Below are 13,316 nucleotides of genomic sequence, written 5' to 3'. Positions count from 1 at the left end.
TTCAGAGAATCACCCCATATGCTTGCTGTCTTCTCTGGGGCATTCAGTACCCCCTCTATCAAATAGCAAAAACCCAGCTTAAATGCATCTTCTGGGTTTGTCGATACCTTCAAAGCATCTTCCAACTAGCTGAAACTAACCATCGAATCTCCATTAAAATATTCCTGGATGATTCGATCACTTGAAAGATGCTCTCTCAACTCATCTAGGGATGGCGTGTTCCAAAAATTCAGCTCAGTAACTAGGGCAAACTCTGCAATCCCAAATCTACAAAGAGTTTTGCCGGCCCTCTTCAGGCTTCTTACTTTCCACCTTACGCAACATCAGCTGATGCAGTAGAACCCCAGAAAAACTAAAGGGCTTCGCCTTAAAATCTGTCCCAACGGGCATGCCTCTGCCCGTTCAATAAGTCCATGCCTCCTAAATTGCTCTATAAGGGTATCCATGTAAGCACTACCCCTATAAGTGACACGACCAGGAAAGTGATTCTCTAACGGTACAATAAGGCCAAACATCTGTAGAAAAAAAAACAAAAAAAAATTTGTTAGTAATATATTTTTAAGAAATCTTGCCAAATTGTTAAAAATACAATTTTCAACAAACTGGTAAATATCGAGGACCATCAAGGCATGTCGAGGCCCACATTGAAGTAAAAAAAAAAAAAAAAAATCAAAAGGTAGATAAACTATTGAGGTCTGTCGAGGTCTCACACAATATTTGATGTTGACCATTACTATCGAGTCCTATCGAGGTCTCAAACAATATTGATGCAGACCACTATTGTCGAGGCCTCTCGAGGCCTGTCAAGGCTCATGTAAAATCATAATATACCTAACATTATCGAGGCCTATCGAGGCACATGCAAAATAAGAATATATGAATATACCTAATTCTATCGAGGTCTATCAAGGCACATGAAAAATCAGAATATACGAATATACCAAATTCTATCACAGGCCTCTCGAGGCCTATCGAGGTACAATCAAAACCAGAACCTACACAGATACTATCGAGGCCTGTCGAGGCCTATCGAGGTACTCTAAACCCCCACTATTTTCTATCTCTGTTGAGGCTAATCGAGGTCTATCGATTGTTATCGAGGCCGTATCATCGAGGCTTATCGATTTCTATCGAGGTGGAAAAAAACTTAGATCTTTGTATTTCCCAGCCCCGATCTATCCTATGAAGAAAAATGAAGAACAAAACCAGACTTTGCAAATTAAAAATAAAATCCCTCACCTTTGCCTACTCCGATCCTCTTGGTGCTTCTCTGGGTGCTTCTGGGTACTTCTCCAGGGAAAAGATCGGTTCACAGGCCTGTGGGTTCCTTCTCCGATTTCGTTGGGTTCTGACGGTTCAAATGTGGGTTTGGATGATTTTTTGGCTTCGGGACCTAGAATGAGAGAGAGAATACAGAGAGACTAAAAGAGAATAGAGAGAGAGAGTGTGGGGAAAAAATGGCAGGGTTATTTTGGGAAGTAGGGTAAATAATAGGTCCAAAGTGATATTTGTAAAGTGATAGGGTATTTTTGACATAGGACTCCCTTTTATGCATCAAAAATCAATTTTCCCTTCTCATATTCAATCAAACACTACTTTTCATATCTTTCGGAATCACAAGTATATTCATTTGCCATAATCAAATATAACTAAATTCTTCTCCTTATGAGATATTTTTGAACTCTTCATACCAAACAGCGTTGGAAAGATTTAAGTGTTAAAAAAATAACAAATGACAAATTGAGGAGAAATAACAAAATGAGATTTTTCCAAAGTTTTGATACCAACAAAGTAATTAATTTAAATAAAAGAAAAATTTTTATTAAAAAAATTAACGAGGAACCTAGAAAGCCAGAACACTAAATTTGTGATCTACTAAAACACTACCAGTCTACCAGCTTTGGTAGATGGAAGATGATGTGTTGTTCCCAAAGGAATCCTAGTTTGGTTTATAGTCCAAGTGGAGTGAGTCATCAAATGAATAAAATTATTATTTTAAGCTCTATAACTGATTTTCTAAACCCTATATCTCACCTATTAGCTAAAAGCACCATAAATAAACCAAGAACATTGTCACGAAAATTGACTGCAAAAGATGTAGTTAAGATACCAAACGACAAGGAAAAGAAAATAGAGAGGAGAGAGAGAGAATAATGTTACTGTGTGGCCAACATAGAAAGAACCATAAGTATCCATCACGTACTAATAGAAATCCATTGTAGGGTTCCATAGTTTCATCTCATATAGCATACATAGTCCAACATTTCTCATTTTATTCAATTATTAGATTCCAAATCCATCAGGATTACTCTACTCTACTGTGAAAAAGAGTTCTCCACGTCGATTACAAACCGGTACCTCACATCAGATTTTGCAAGCCTTTCAAAGGCTGTGTTAATCTCCTCCATCTTGATCAGCTCAATATCTGCTGTGATGTTGTGCTTGCCACAAAAGTCTAGCATCTCCTGCGTCTCTTTTATCCCTCCAATATCACTTCCTCCAACCATTTTTCTCCCTGTTCATGCAACGCAATATTTTGAGAAACGAGTGAGAACATATTAAAAAGGCATTGCCCATCAAATGTTTAATCTTCTTTGTACTCGTAAAGAAGCTTTTGTGTTCTCAGTTATGGCTTAAATAATCTTTGAAGTAAAAGAAACTCTTATGAAAAGGATGATCATTCTAACATCATAAGCTATATGAAGGAACATTGCAATTACTAAACATAAAATTCGCAATCAAACACTACCCTCAAATATTTGTCATGCCTTTCTAACCAGTCGTATATTTTTAATGGGGGGTCTAGCCATGTACATATATGATTAACAAGGCATGCCGCATTATTGAGTATAATGTTTGAAAATAAATTTAGTATATCCATAGCAATGTTTGAGACTCACCCAAAACTAGAGGAAAAATAGGCAACTCCAGAGGCTTATTAGGTAAACCAACAGTGATCAGTTTCCCATTAAGCTTCAGTAAAGCAAGTAATGGGGTCAGGGGATGAACTGCAGACACAGTGTCAATGATGAAATCCATAGTGCCCAAAGATGCCTGAATGGGAAAAAAAAAAGAAATTGAAATGAAACACTTCCGTTACCAATCAAAGATAGTGTTAGACCCGTAATTGTTACACACAGGTATTGGTTTACCAAATACCTTGAATAAAATGGCTATAACCAACTAACATCATGATTGAAGTAGTATAATGATAAATAATAATAGAAAAAGAAAATCAAGAAGAGACAGAGACGATGGAGTTTGAAGGGTCGTATGAATATTTAAGGAACAACTTGTACTACTATTACCATTAAACTACTGAAATGTAACTCACAAGTTTTCATCCATAAAGAGACAGAACTTGATGTGAAGGTGGTTACTTTACTCCCATGAAGTTCTGGCAATAAATCATATCCAATAAAATATATAGACATTTCTACTTCGTTTAGATACAGACAGAATTCCAAAAGATTCAAGTACATTTCAGTGTCATTTCTTCATTTAAAAACTAATTATCAGTACCTTAATTTTTGCAGGGTCAGAAGAAAGAAGGAAAGCATCAGCCCCAAGTCTATCAATTGCCTCGGACTCCTTATATGGGGAGCTGCTGATGACAGTCACTTTCAATCCAAAGGCCTTTCCCAACTTCACAGCAACATGACCAAGCCCACCAAGACCTGCCACACCCAAATGTTTACCTGGCTCTGTCATTCCATAATATTTCATTGGGCTGTACACAGTGACCCCAGCGCACAGAAGTGGAGCACCAGCATCAGGAGCCAAGTTGTCAGGAAACCGGAGCACAAAACGCTGGTTAACAACCACTATATTGGAATAGCCACCGTATGTTTTAGTCCCGTCATGGTCATGGGCATTATAAGTGAAAATTGTTCGTGGGCAGTAGTTCTCCAAGTCTTGTTCGCAAATCTCACATGTCTCGCAGGATCCTACTATGACACCAACCCCAACACGCTCACCCTCTTTAAACTTTGTCACATTACTCCCAGTTTTTGTCACAATGCCAACAATCTCATGCCTGCAGTACAACAAGTGATAAGATATCCTGCAACATTTGGGAGGTATAGGGATTGATTGGGTATGGCCTTCCTTGAGTCACGATATCCTCCAACATTTGGTAGGAAGGAGACAATGTGGAACATAGCTGCTGTTATTGCTGTTCTTTGGGCAGCTTGGTTGAAACAAAATTGTGGAATTTTCAATGACTTCGAAGAGGATGTGAGAGTTATATGGGATAAGGTTAAACGTTTATGGCTATTTGGATTTTCAAGAGTAAGGAATGCAAAGAATTATCTTTTTTGATGCTACAGTCTGATTGGCAGGTGTAGCTATATGGTGCAATAAAGATGTAACTCAATTGATTTTCATCATCTTTTATCAATACATCAGTGTTTCTTTCTTTTTTTCAGCAATACATCGTTGTTTTTTAAATAAAAGAACAAACAAGTATGGTGTTTTAACGAGATTATAGCGTTTCCCAGAGAAAATGATTTGTGATGGTGTTCTTGCAAGTATTTTAATGTTTTGTGTGTGAGTATGCAAATCTACAAAGTTAAGAAACTGGGAAAGAGACTTCCATTGTTCTTGTATTACAAGTTTTCTTCTGCTTGAGTTAAAAAGTGGAAAAAAACATGAAGAAAGATCTGTTTCCATTACAATATGTGCACTACAAATTTGTCAAATATGAAGATATGTAGCAAACTTTTGCCAACGAGAAATTTATAGAGAGTCAATTAAGAAAAATATACGAGTTAATGAACTAAAACTTGCTTATAGCGAAAAAAAGTACAGATGATCAGAGAAGGGAAAAAAAACACACATGTAAAATCTCCTTGCAAAGAGTCCAAAGGATTCAAATTATTTGTCCAACACAATTTAACCACTCATTATGCACATGACCCAGAGTACTGTTCCTCATAAAACCCACATGATTTTATTGTTGAAGAAATTTTTCAACAGTTACAAACGAATCAAATTGCACAAGTCCCTGTTAAATTTAACCTTATATATGTTACTTATATGAACCCACCTAGGCAACTTTGTTTCTCCAAGGAAACTTTGTAGGATTTCAAAGAAAATACATTAAAAAGTGGATGCTTTTGTATTTTGACAAAATATGAAAAACAAACATTGGAACACAGTCCTATCCTATGATAGACATCCAATGATGAAAAGTATTCATGTTCTGCTCAGTGCTCACCCAAATTTCTTCTGGGGAAGTAGTTTATTATAGTGAGATTCTTCTGTTACTGGTAGATTCAAATACATAAATAAATTTTAGAAACAGGTGAGAGATAAAAATAAATCATACCCGGGAACAATGGGGTAGTTTGTAAAACCCCATTCATTTTTTGCAGAATGTAAGTCTGAATGGCAAACTCCACAATAAAGGATTTTTATAGTGACATCATTATCACCATTGTCCCTGCCAACAATGCAAAAACACATTCTCAAATCCAAGACTCACCAACCAAAACTGGTGACTGGTGAACCACATAACAGATCATAACCATTATTTATTGTTGTTAATAGTAAAAAAAATGCAAATCACTTGATAACAAAAACTTAAAAAGATCTGAAGGCAAATCAAATCCCAGAAGTATGGATTAAAGCCCTTTGTCATTTTCAACCCAGAAAAATGAATAATAAATAAATGGTCCAAAGAGCAAACAGCAATTATGCTCCAAAGATTTACATTAACATAACTTCAAAGAAATTCACGAAGTTGCATGTAATGGAAGGCTACATTAGATTTGAGACACTGTTGGAGAGGGCTTGAACCCGTTTAGAACAACAGAAAAATAAATCATTAAAATATTAATAAATTAATTGATAAAATCAACCTTTTATCACAAAAAAAAGGCCACAGGGGTAAATTTATATAATTTAAGACAAACTTGGCGTTTAGCTAGTAACCTTTTTTAAGTTTGCTTATATATTTAATAATTATAAAACAGAAGAATCTAAGAAGTAATATAATAATATTTACACTAACAGATCAGAAATAAATCTTTAACAGAAAGAAACACAGATGCTTATTATCGACAGCTCTGTTCTCAACTGCAAGAATCTATCAGGACTCCAATAGCAAAAGAAACTCAGATCAAATATATGTAAAATACGCTCTTTTTTTTTCTTCCATATATTCACAAAATATAAAAATAATATAGGAAAAAAACCTTCTAGAGAAATGGAAAGGTGATAAGACTCCAGAAGTATCAGTAGCAGCCCAACCAAAAGCCTTTTGTGGGTGCTCTTCTGTGGGTGATTTTGCCATTGTTTTCTTCTCAAATCTCTCACTCTCACTCACTACTGGTGATAATTTTATAAAACCAGTGATATAATATAATAGTTTATTAATAAGCATCAAATACGAAGGTGAGAAATAAATGCTTCGTCTTTTTTCCATATTTGTTTTTATGTTGTTGCTGAAATAGAGTGCAATAAATGAGTATGAATAGCAGTAAAAGTAGGGAGTAATTGCAGAGTAAATGAAAAAGAGAAGGATGTCGTTTCATTTCGTTCGAATGGTTTTTTTTTCAAAACTTTTTTTTATGGTAATGGCTTAGTGCCATATTAATTTTTAAAATGACTAATTTTACAGTGCTAACTAGTTATCAAAATAATTTTTTTTTTAAAAAACTAATTTTATAGTGGTAACCGCTTATATGTCACTAATAGACTAAAATATTGATGTGAAAACAATTATAAGAAAAAAATATTTTTAATTCCATACTAGTAACCGTTTATTGTACAAAGAAATATGAGAAACAAAAATAATATTACCAAATTATGGAGAAAAAATTCATAAAAATGTTCAAACAAAAAAAGTCATATTTTGGTAGAATTATTTTTTTCTCTATATTTATAGAAACTAAATTTAAATTTACCATATTTTTATAAATTTCTCTTTATTTTTTTTCTAACAAAAAAATCAGCTATTATTCGCTCTTTATACTGTAAACAGTATGATAGTAGAACTCGGTCTAGTCTGCTCTCATCCAGCAAGCTCTCTAATACTAGCTAGCACTAACCCCTGCCTATCTATCCTCTTCGCTAACTCTCAACAGTAAATTAGTAGCTTAGCTTTCTAACAAAGCAAGTAGCTAACGCATCTCTTCCCTCTTCGAACCAAACGTTCACTTCCCCTTCTTTACTATTGTATTATCTTCATTTTCTTAGAAGACCTTCTAGAGATGGGAATAAGAATTTAGATAAGTTATGACTCTGCATAAAAAACAACACATTATGGTCATGACCAACTAAAGATCATTGCCATCTCATGAATTGGATTCAAACCAATCGAGCTACTTGCCCTTTAATAGATCGTGAGTGGGTATTTACCAGAGAGGGGTAAAATTGGACTGATCTTTTAGTGAAAAATGTTCTTCATTTTAGATAATGAAACCATTCTTTTACTACCAACCCATGGAAATATGGCCTCTTTGAGATATAAAGTTTATGCCGAAAAGGTATGAAGTTGGACTCATTTGGAAACATTGGGCAATTTACTTTATACCTACTATTTCGTCTGATTTTTGGTTCATAGTCTTATTTTATTAGTAGTCATGATTGGGGCTATAGTACTGACTATGCATAGAACTACTAGGGTGAAAAAACAGGATGTATTCCAACCAAATACTATTGATTTTAAGAGGATAAACTTTTTAAAACGCCCAATATTCTTTTATAAACTGAATGGGGAAATTATTTAAATATGTTAATATATATTTTGTTTTTTTAAAGGAAATATACTAATGCTTAATAGTCCCAATAACTTATCAATTAGGCCAATTTTTTCACCACTTCACCTAAGTTAGAACTAAATCATAACATAGTTCGAACTAGGCTAGAGACTAGTCCAATCTAAATTTGGTTCCAACTAGATTATGATCTAGTTTGAATTTAAATCAAGCTTAAATTAACCATTCAAATAATAATTAGAATAATAATATGTGACAATGTCAAATTACTCCTTTTATAATAAACGATTCAAAATCAAATGAGTTTTTTTTTTTAATCTCTGCAGTTGCCGAAGGTTTTATTGAAAAATAAAAAATATGATAAAATGAAGATCATTTTACAACTAGTTTTTTTAATTCAATTTTTCCTTTATAATTAAACAATATCAGGTAGTGAATGCATACTAAGAAAAAAAAAGGGATAGAGAAGCTATTCTCCAATAATCTTGTTATTTTTTAGTGCCATAAGAGTATACAAAATAAAATTAAAATTTCTAGTAACAATTTTAATAGATAAATGCATCAATACTTATTATAGATCTAAATGGGTGGTGACAAAACATAATGCTTCATGACACAAATATAGCCACTGAAAAGGATAAGATAAACCATACTATCATTCTTTTATTATTATTATTATTATTATTTAAAAGATTTTTTTTTTGACAAATATAAAAGATATTGTTTTTTATTTACTAAAAATATATAAAGTTATTAATTGAATGGAGTTTGGTCCATAAGAAAAAAAAAAGGATGGAGTCTCGATGCGCTTTCAAAAGTCAAGTCACCATTCATTCTCCAACTAAAATCTGTCCTACTATGGCCTGGCCAATTAAAGCTTACTTGGAAAGGAAGATCAAATTTTGGAGGCATCTCTAGCACCACTTGTATCATTTAGACTCTCTCTCTCTTTTTTTTTTTTTTTTTTTTTTTAGCGATTAGATCTTAATTTTTATATTTTGACTTATATAGGTTCCAATGTTATATTTTATTGATTAAAATCTAATTTATAAGGGTAAAATAAGATTTTAATAAAAAAAATGTAACACCTTTTTTTTCTTTTCTTTTTAACTAAATAATTACTTAATTATTATCAAATATATTATTTTGATAAATTAATTTAAATATTTTTATCAAATATTAAAAAATTATTTCTATTATGCATCTAAAATATTTAATATCACTTATATATTAATTAGTTTATCATTTTTTAATAAAAAAAATTGACATACCTTAAATTTTAAAAATATTAAATTAATTATGAGTGCTTCTATCTATAACATTATTTTTTTTCGCTACACACATTTCTATTAAACTCATCATAAATTGTTAAAAATTCTTTCCACATGTATTAAAAAAATGATGCTATAGATAAAAGAAACTTTAATAAATTTCACACTTCTTAAATGTAAAGTATGCATTATAAAACTATTAAGAATACTGAAATATAAATTATAAATAAAAGAAATAGACAGAGTAATAGAAAGAGAAGTAAAGAGAGAGTGAAACTCTTGTGTCTTGTTTCAATGGCGATTGAACCCTATTTATACATATGAATATGATCTAAGAAAATCAAGTAAGTACTACAAATACAATTAAGAATTAATGTCAATATTTAATTTTGGGTAACTTGGTGATTCTCCATTATTATGGACATCCATATATATATATAATATTTATAACACTCCCCATTGGATGTCCATAAATATTGCCTCATTAAAAACGTTGCCAACAAACCCAATGGGACAAAAACTCGGTCAAGGGAAATAGAGTGCATTGTATATTTACTCCCCCTCATTTTGACGTTCATGGAGATCTTTTAGTCGACGCATTCCAATCTTATGTACCATCTTCTCGAATGTTGACGTTGATAAAGATTTTGTGAATGAGTATATGAGATTATCACTGGATCAATTTTTTTGAACATTAATATTACCACTCTTTTGAAGACCATGTATGAAGAATACTATCGGCGAAATGTGTTTAGTTTTATATTTTTTAATGTATCTCCTTTTAGCTAAGCATTGTACCATTATCTTTATAGAAAATTGTTGGTACTTCTTTGTCGGGTGATAATCCACATGTTCATCGAATATGTTGTATCGTTGATCTGAGTTACACATTCTCCACTTGCTTTATGAATTGCAAGTATCTCAGTATGATTAAGGTTGCCTCGTTAAAAACCTTGTCAGGAAAACCCAGTGGGACAAAACCTGAACTAAGGGAAAAAGAGTGCAACACACACATATATATCTATGCAAATATCCATGGTAACTTTGGTGATCAGATATCTCATATGATTTTTATTGTAATTATAAATAACCACTTTTAAATATCACCATAAATTATCTATGACCACATATTTACTATAACTGTTCTAGAGTATGTATGTGGAATGGAACATAAATATTTATCCAACATATTAGATCATTCATGTATATATAATATTTTTCATTATCATATCATATCAACAATGTTATAAATATGCATCATATATGTGGATATTCATCATATATGATTATGTTCAACCCAAAATTTAAAAAATGACCACATGAATGAATATCTTCGATAATATCAAATTTCATGTGTTATAAAGATGGTACCTCGAGACCATATATTTGTTGTATTCTCGTTCCATGTTCTTTAATTTCTATAACAAGTGATCATATGCAGTATGATTCTTTATGCCTTTGAAGTACTTCGGGACTTCTCTACTCATAAACTAATTTATGAACAAACAATATATTTTATAATTCTCAATCTAATAGTTTGTTATTCAATAATTATATGATATAATCATAAGCTCTTCAAGAGCCTTTTACAACGTATAAATTATAAATTCATATTGCATAGACAATCCTAGTTGTAATTACAAATAATTATTCACTTGCATGTCTTTAATCCATACAAAGATCTTTGTTATATAATGCGCGCGATTTTGAATTTATACCTCTTAAGACTTGTTAAATTCTTCTGGATATTTCAAATTCTCATATTACTAGGAGCTCCAAATAAATAATTTTTGTTGCAACGTTTATGTGATGCATATCAATTCTTATAAAATCATATATACTACAGGCTATAATCAAATCTTGATTATATTTTCTCATAACAATATGTATATGCCTTAATTTTAGTCAATCTCTTGTCTATGCAAATTTTGTAAAATAATTCATTTGTGTACAAATATACAAATTTCTCATTAGAATTACTTTTCTTGTACAAATATTTATTTGCACCCTAAGGTTTTACTTCACTTTATGTGAGTAAACTTTATACTGCCTAGATTGTGTCATATGTGAGTAAACTTTAATATCATGATCATTGCTATCTCATATTAGTTTATTGTATATGCAAACATTTTACATTGTCGACAATAATTCATAATATGATAATTTCTTCTCATATGGACATAACTTATAGAGATCTCATTATTTTCAACATACTTGTCAAATATGTATATTATTTATACGTACCTATATAATCACTTCAATGGCTTCAATTATTATCAACTTTGTTATGTCTATAATATATACATATTTTCTCGATCACCATATAAGAATTAATAATGAAAATAATCTTATGGTTCTTCATTAAAATTTAGGGAAATTATTTACATTTTATTGCATATGATTGATCATGCCAAAACAATTCAATTAATGAACTTTATGATCACTATACTTTGTATTTCACTAAAAAAATTCAGCATATACATAACTGGTATACGTTTCATTTTTTTATACTAGAGAATGAAACAATTTTAATATCCTTCAAAACATATAACCGTATTGATTCTACAGGAGTCTCTATTCAGTTTTTGTAATATTATGTTTAGCAACATTATATTTCATCATTTTCTCTATTCCATGGTGTGTGTGCTTAAAAACACATTTTTTTTTTAAATATAAACAACTTCATCATTCATTCAAGTTAATACACAATGATAATAATCATATTTGTTGTAGCCAAATAGATATAATCTTAATATGAATATGTCACTCATTTTATTTCTTATTTCTTTCCAACAAGTGGTCAAATTTATTAATGAAATAAAACATTCATCATTCTTATGACTTGATATATTATATATATTTAAATTTACGATTTGTACATATGATAAGACGTTTTTTTCCACATTCACAATTAGATAAAAATTGTACGTCTAGTACATATGATATGTCGTTTCTTGCAATATTCACAATTAGATAGAAGTTGTACGATTTGTACAAATATATATATAACTTTCGCTAGCAATTGTATTAAAGTTTCGTCAAGAACCTTTTTGTTATCCCTAAAAAATATGAGGATGACATGGCGAATGAGAATGTGACACGTGACATCACAAATCAGGGGAAAACGACAAAGTATTGAGAAAAGACCAACGGACAAAAAAGATAGGTCCAGCACCTATAGAGAAGTCGACCAAGCCTAAACCCCCTAGGGGTGGTCGGCCTGATCCTTACCCCTACGGGTGGTTGGCCTAAGCAGACCCAAGAGCCCTATTGGTGGTCGACCTGACCTCTACCCCAAGGGTGGTCGGCCCCAATGTGTCCAAGATCCCCTAGGAGTGGTCGGCCTGACCCCTACTCCAGGGGTGGTCGGCCCCAGTATGCCCAAGGACCCCTACGGGTGGTCGGCCTGACCCCAACCCCTAGGGTGGTCGGCCTGACATGCTCAAGAACCACCTGAGTGGTCGGCCCACCCTATTCTTCATAGGGTGGTCGGCCTAAACCCCCAAGTACACTTCATTGAGAAATACTCACTCTCGTTCAAGCTGAGATCAATAGGCCTAGAACCTAAAAGGTCACAGGCCTAGCACCCAAAGGATCAACAGGTCTAGCACCCAGAAGGTCATAGGCCTAGCACCCAAGCTCGGGTCGTCGGGCCTAGCACCTAAGTTCCATATATCAACAAAGACTTAACATCTTACCAAAAGTTTCTATCGTGCATTATCCACCACGATCTAGAGAAACAACGAGAAGACCCACAATCTCATAATCATGGGGAGGTGGACACGTATCTCCACTACCCGATAATCGTGTACCAAACCACGATCTCAATATTACTAGTAATGTAACAGCCCCTGGGTACTATAAATAAAGGACCCAGGGCTTCATTTCAAGGAGTCTTTTTTTCTGGAATTTTTGAGATCTGAAGAATATTTGGGGAGAAATTCTGGGCAAATCAGAAATGAGTGAATACTTTTGTTCATCAGTGTAATTGTCGAGTGTTTCAATACTAAAAGCTAAGTGGATTAGGTTATTACTATTCATCAGAACAGGGCTGAACCACTATAAAATTTATGTGTGTTTGCTTAAGATAATCGTACTCTGTCGTTTATTCTATTTATTTTGTTCAAAAGGTGTCGTATACTGTACATACGATCGTTGGACAATTTCATCGGTCAACATTTTGGTGCTTTCATAGAGAGTACGAAATCAAGAAACACATTTTCATCATTTTTATGATGCCTCCAAAATCCAGTCAGATAAAGAAGATTGCTCCCAGGGATTCCACCACCCAAAATCCCATAGATCTCGTTAACGAACCTCAGGT

At 32.7% G+C, this 13,316-nt stretch overlaps 1 protein-coding gene across 2 annotated transcripts; it reads right to left on the bottom strand.

Moving 5' to 3' along the window:
* Nucleotides 1–2,173: 2,173 nt before the first annotated feature.
* On the bottom strand, nucleotides 2,174–6,418 carry LOC133803185 (probable cinnamyl alcohol dehydrogenase 9). Of its 2 annotated transcripts, none has more exons than XM_062241159.1 (5): nucleotides 6,198–6,418; nucleotides 5,330–5,443; nucleotides 3,523–4,036; nucleotides 2,901–3,054; nucleotides 2,174–2,515 (listed from the first exon to the last, which is right to left on the bottom strand). In XM_062241159.1, the coding sequence occupies exons 1-5, from the start codon at nucleotides 6,383–6,385 to the stop codon at nucleotides 2,316–2,318; spliced, it is 1,170 nt and encodes a 389-aa protein (XP_062097143.1). In that variant the 5' UTR covers nucleotides 6,386–6,418; the 3' UTR covers nucleotides 2,174–2,315. The 2 variants fall into 2 exon arrangements, with proteins under 2 accessions (XP_062097143.1, XP_062097152.1); XM_062241168.1 differs by lacking the exon at nucleotides 6,198–6,418 and adding an exon at nucleotides 5,714–5,836.
* Nucleotides 6,419–13,316: the final 6,898 nt, after the last annotated feature.

This window comes from Humulus lupulus, chromosome 1 (genome assembly GCF_963169125.1).
Source record: "Humulus lupulus chromosome 1, drHumLupu1.1, whole genome shotgun sequence".
Taxonomy (NCBI): domain Eukaryota; kingdom Viridiplantae; phylum Streptophyta; class Magnoliopsida; order Rosales; family Cannabaceae; genus Humulus; species Humulus lupulus.
This window is presented reverse-complemented; position numbering and strand designations above follow the sequence as displayed.

What these genes read in the sequence shown, in the direction of transcription:
- LOC133803185 (XM_062241159.1), bottom strand. Translation starts at nt 6,385, where the DNA reads ATGCTTATTAATAAACTATTATATTATATCACTGGTTTTATAAAATTA. An exon ending in CCTTTCCATTTCTCTAGAAG is followed by an intron (nt 5,444 to 6,197) that starts GTTTTTTTCCTA and finishes CATTGTTGGCAG; the next exon opens with GGACAATGGTGATAATGATG. An exon ending in AACTACCCCATTGTTCCCGG is followed by an intron (nt 4,037 to 5,329) that starts GTATGATTTATT and finishes GTTGTACTGCAG; the next exon opens with GCATGAGATTGTTGGCATTG.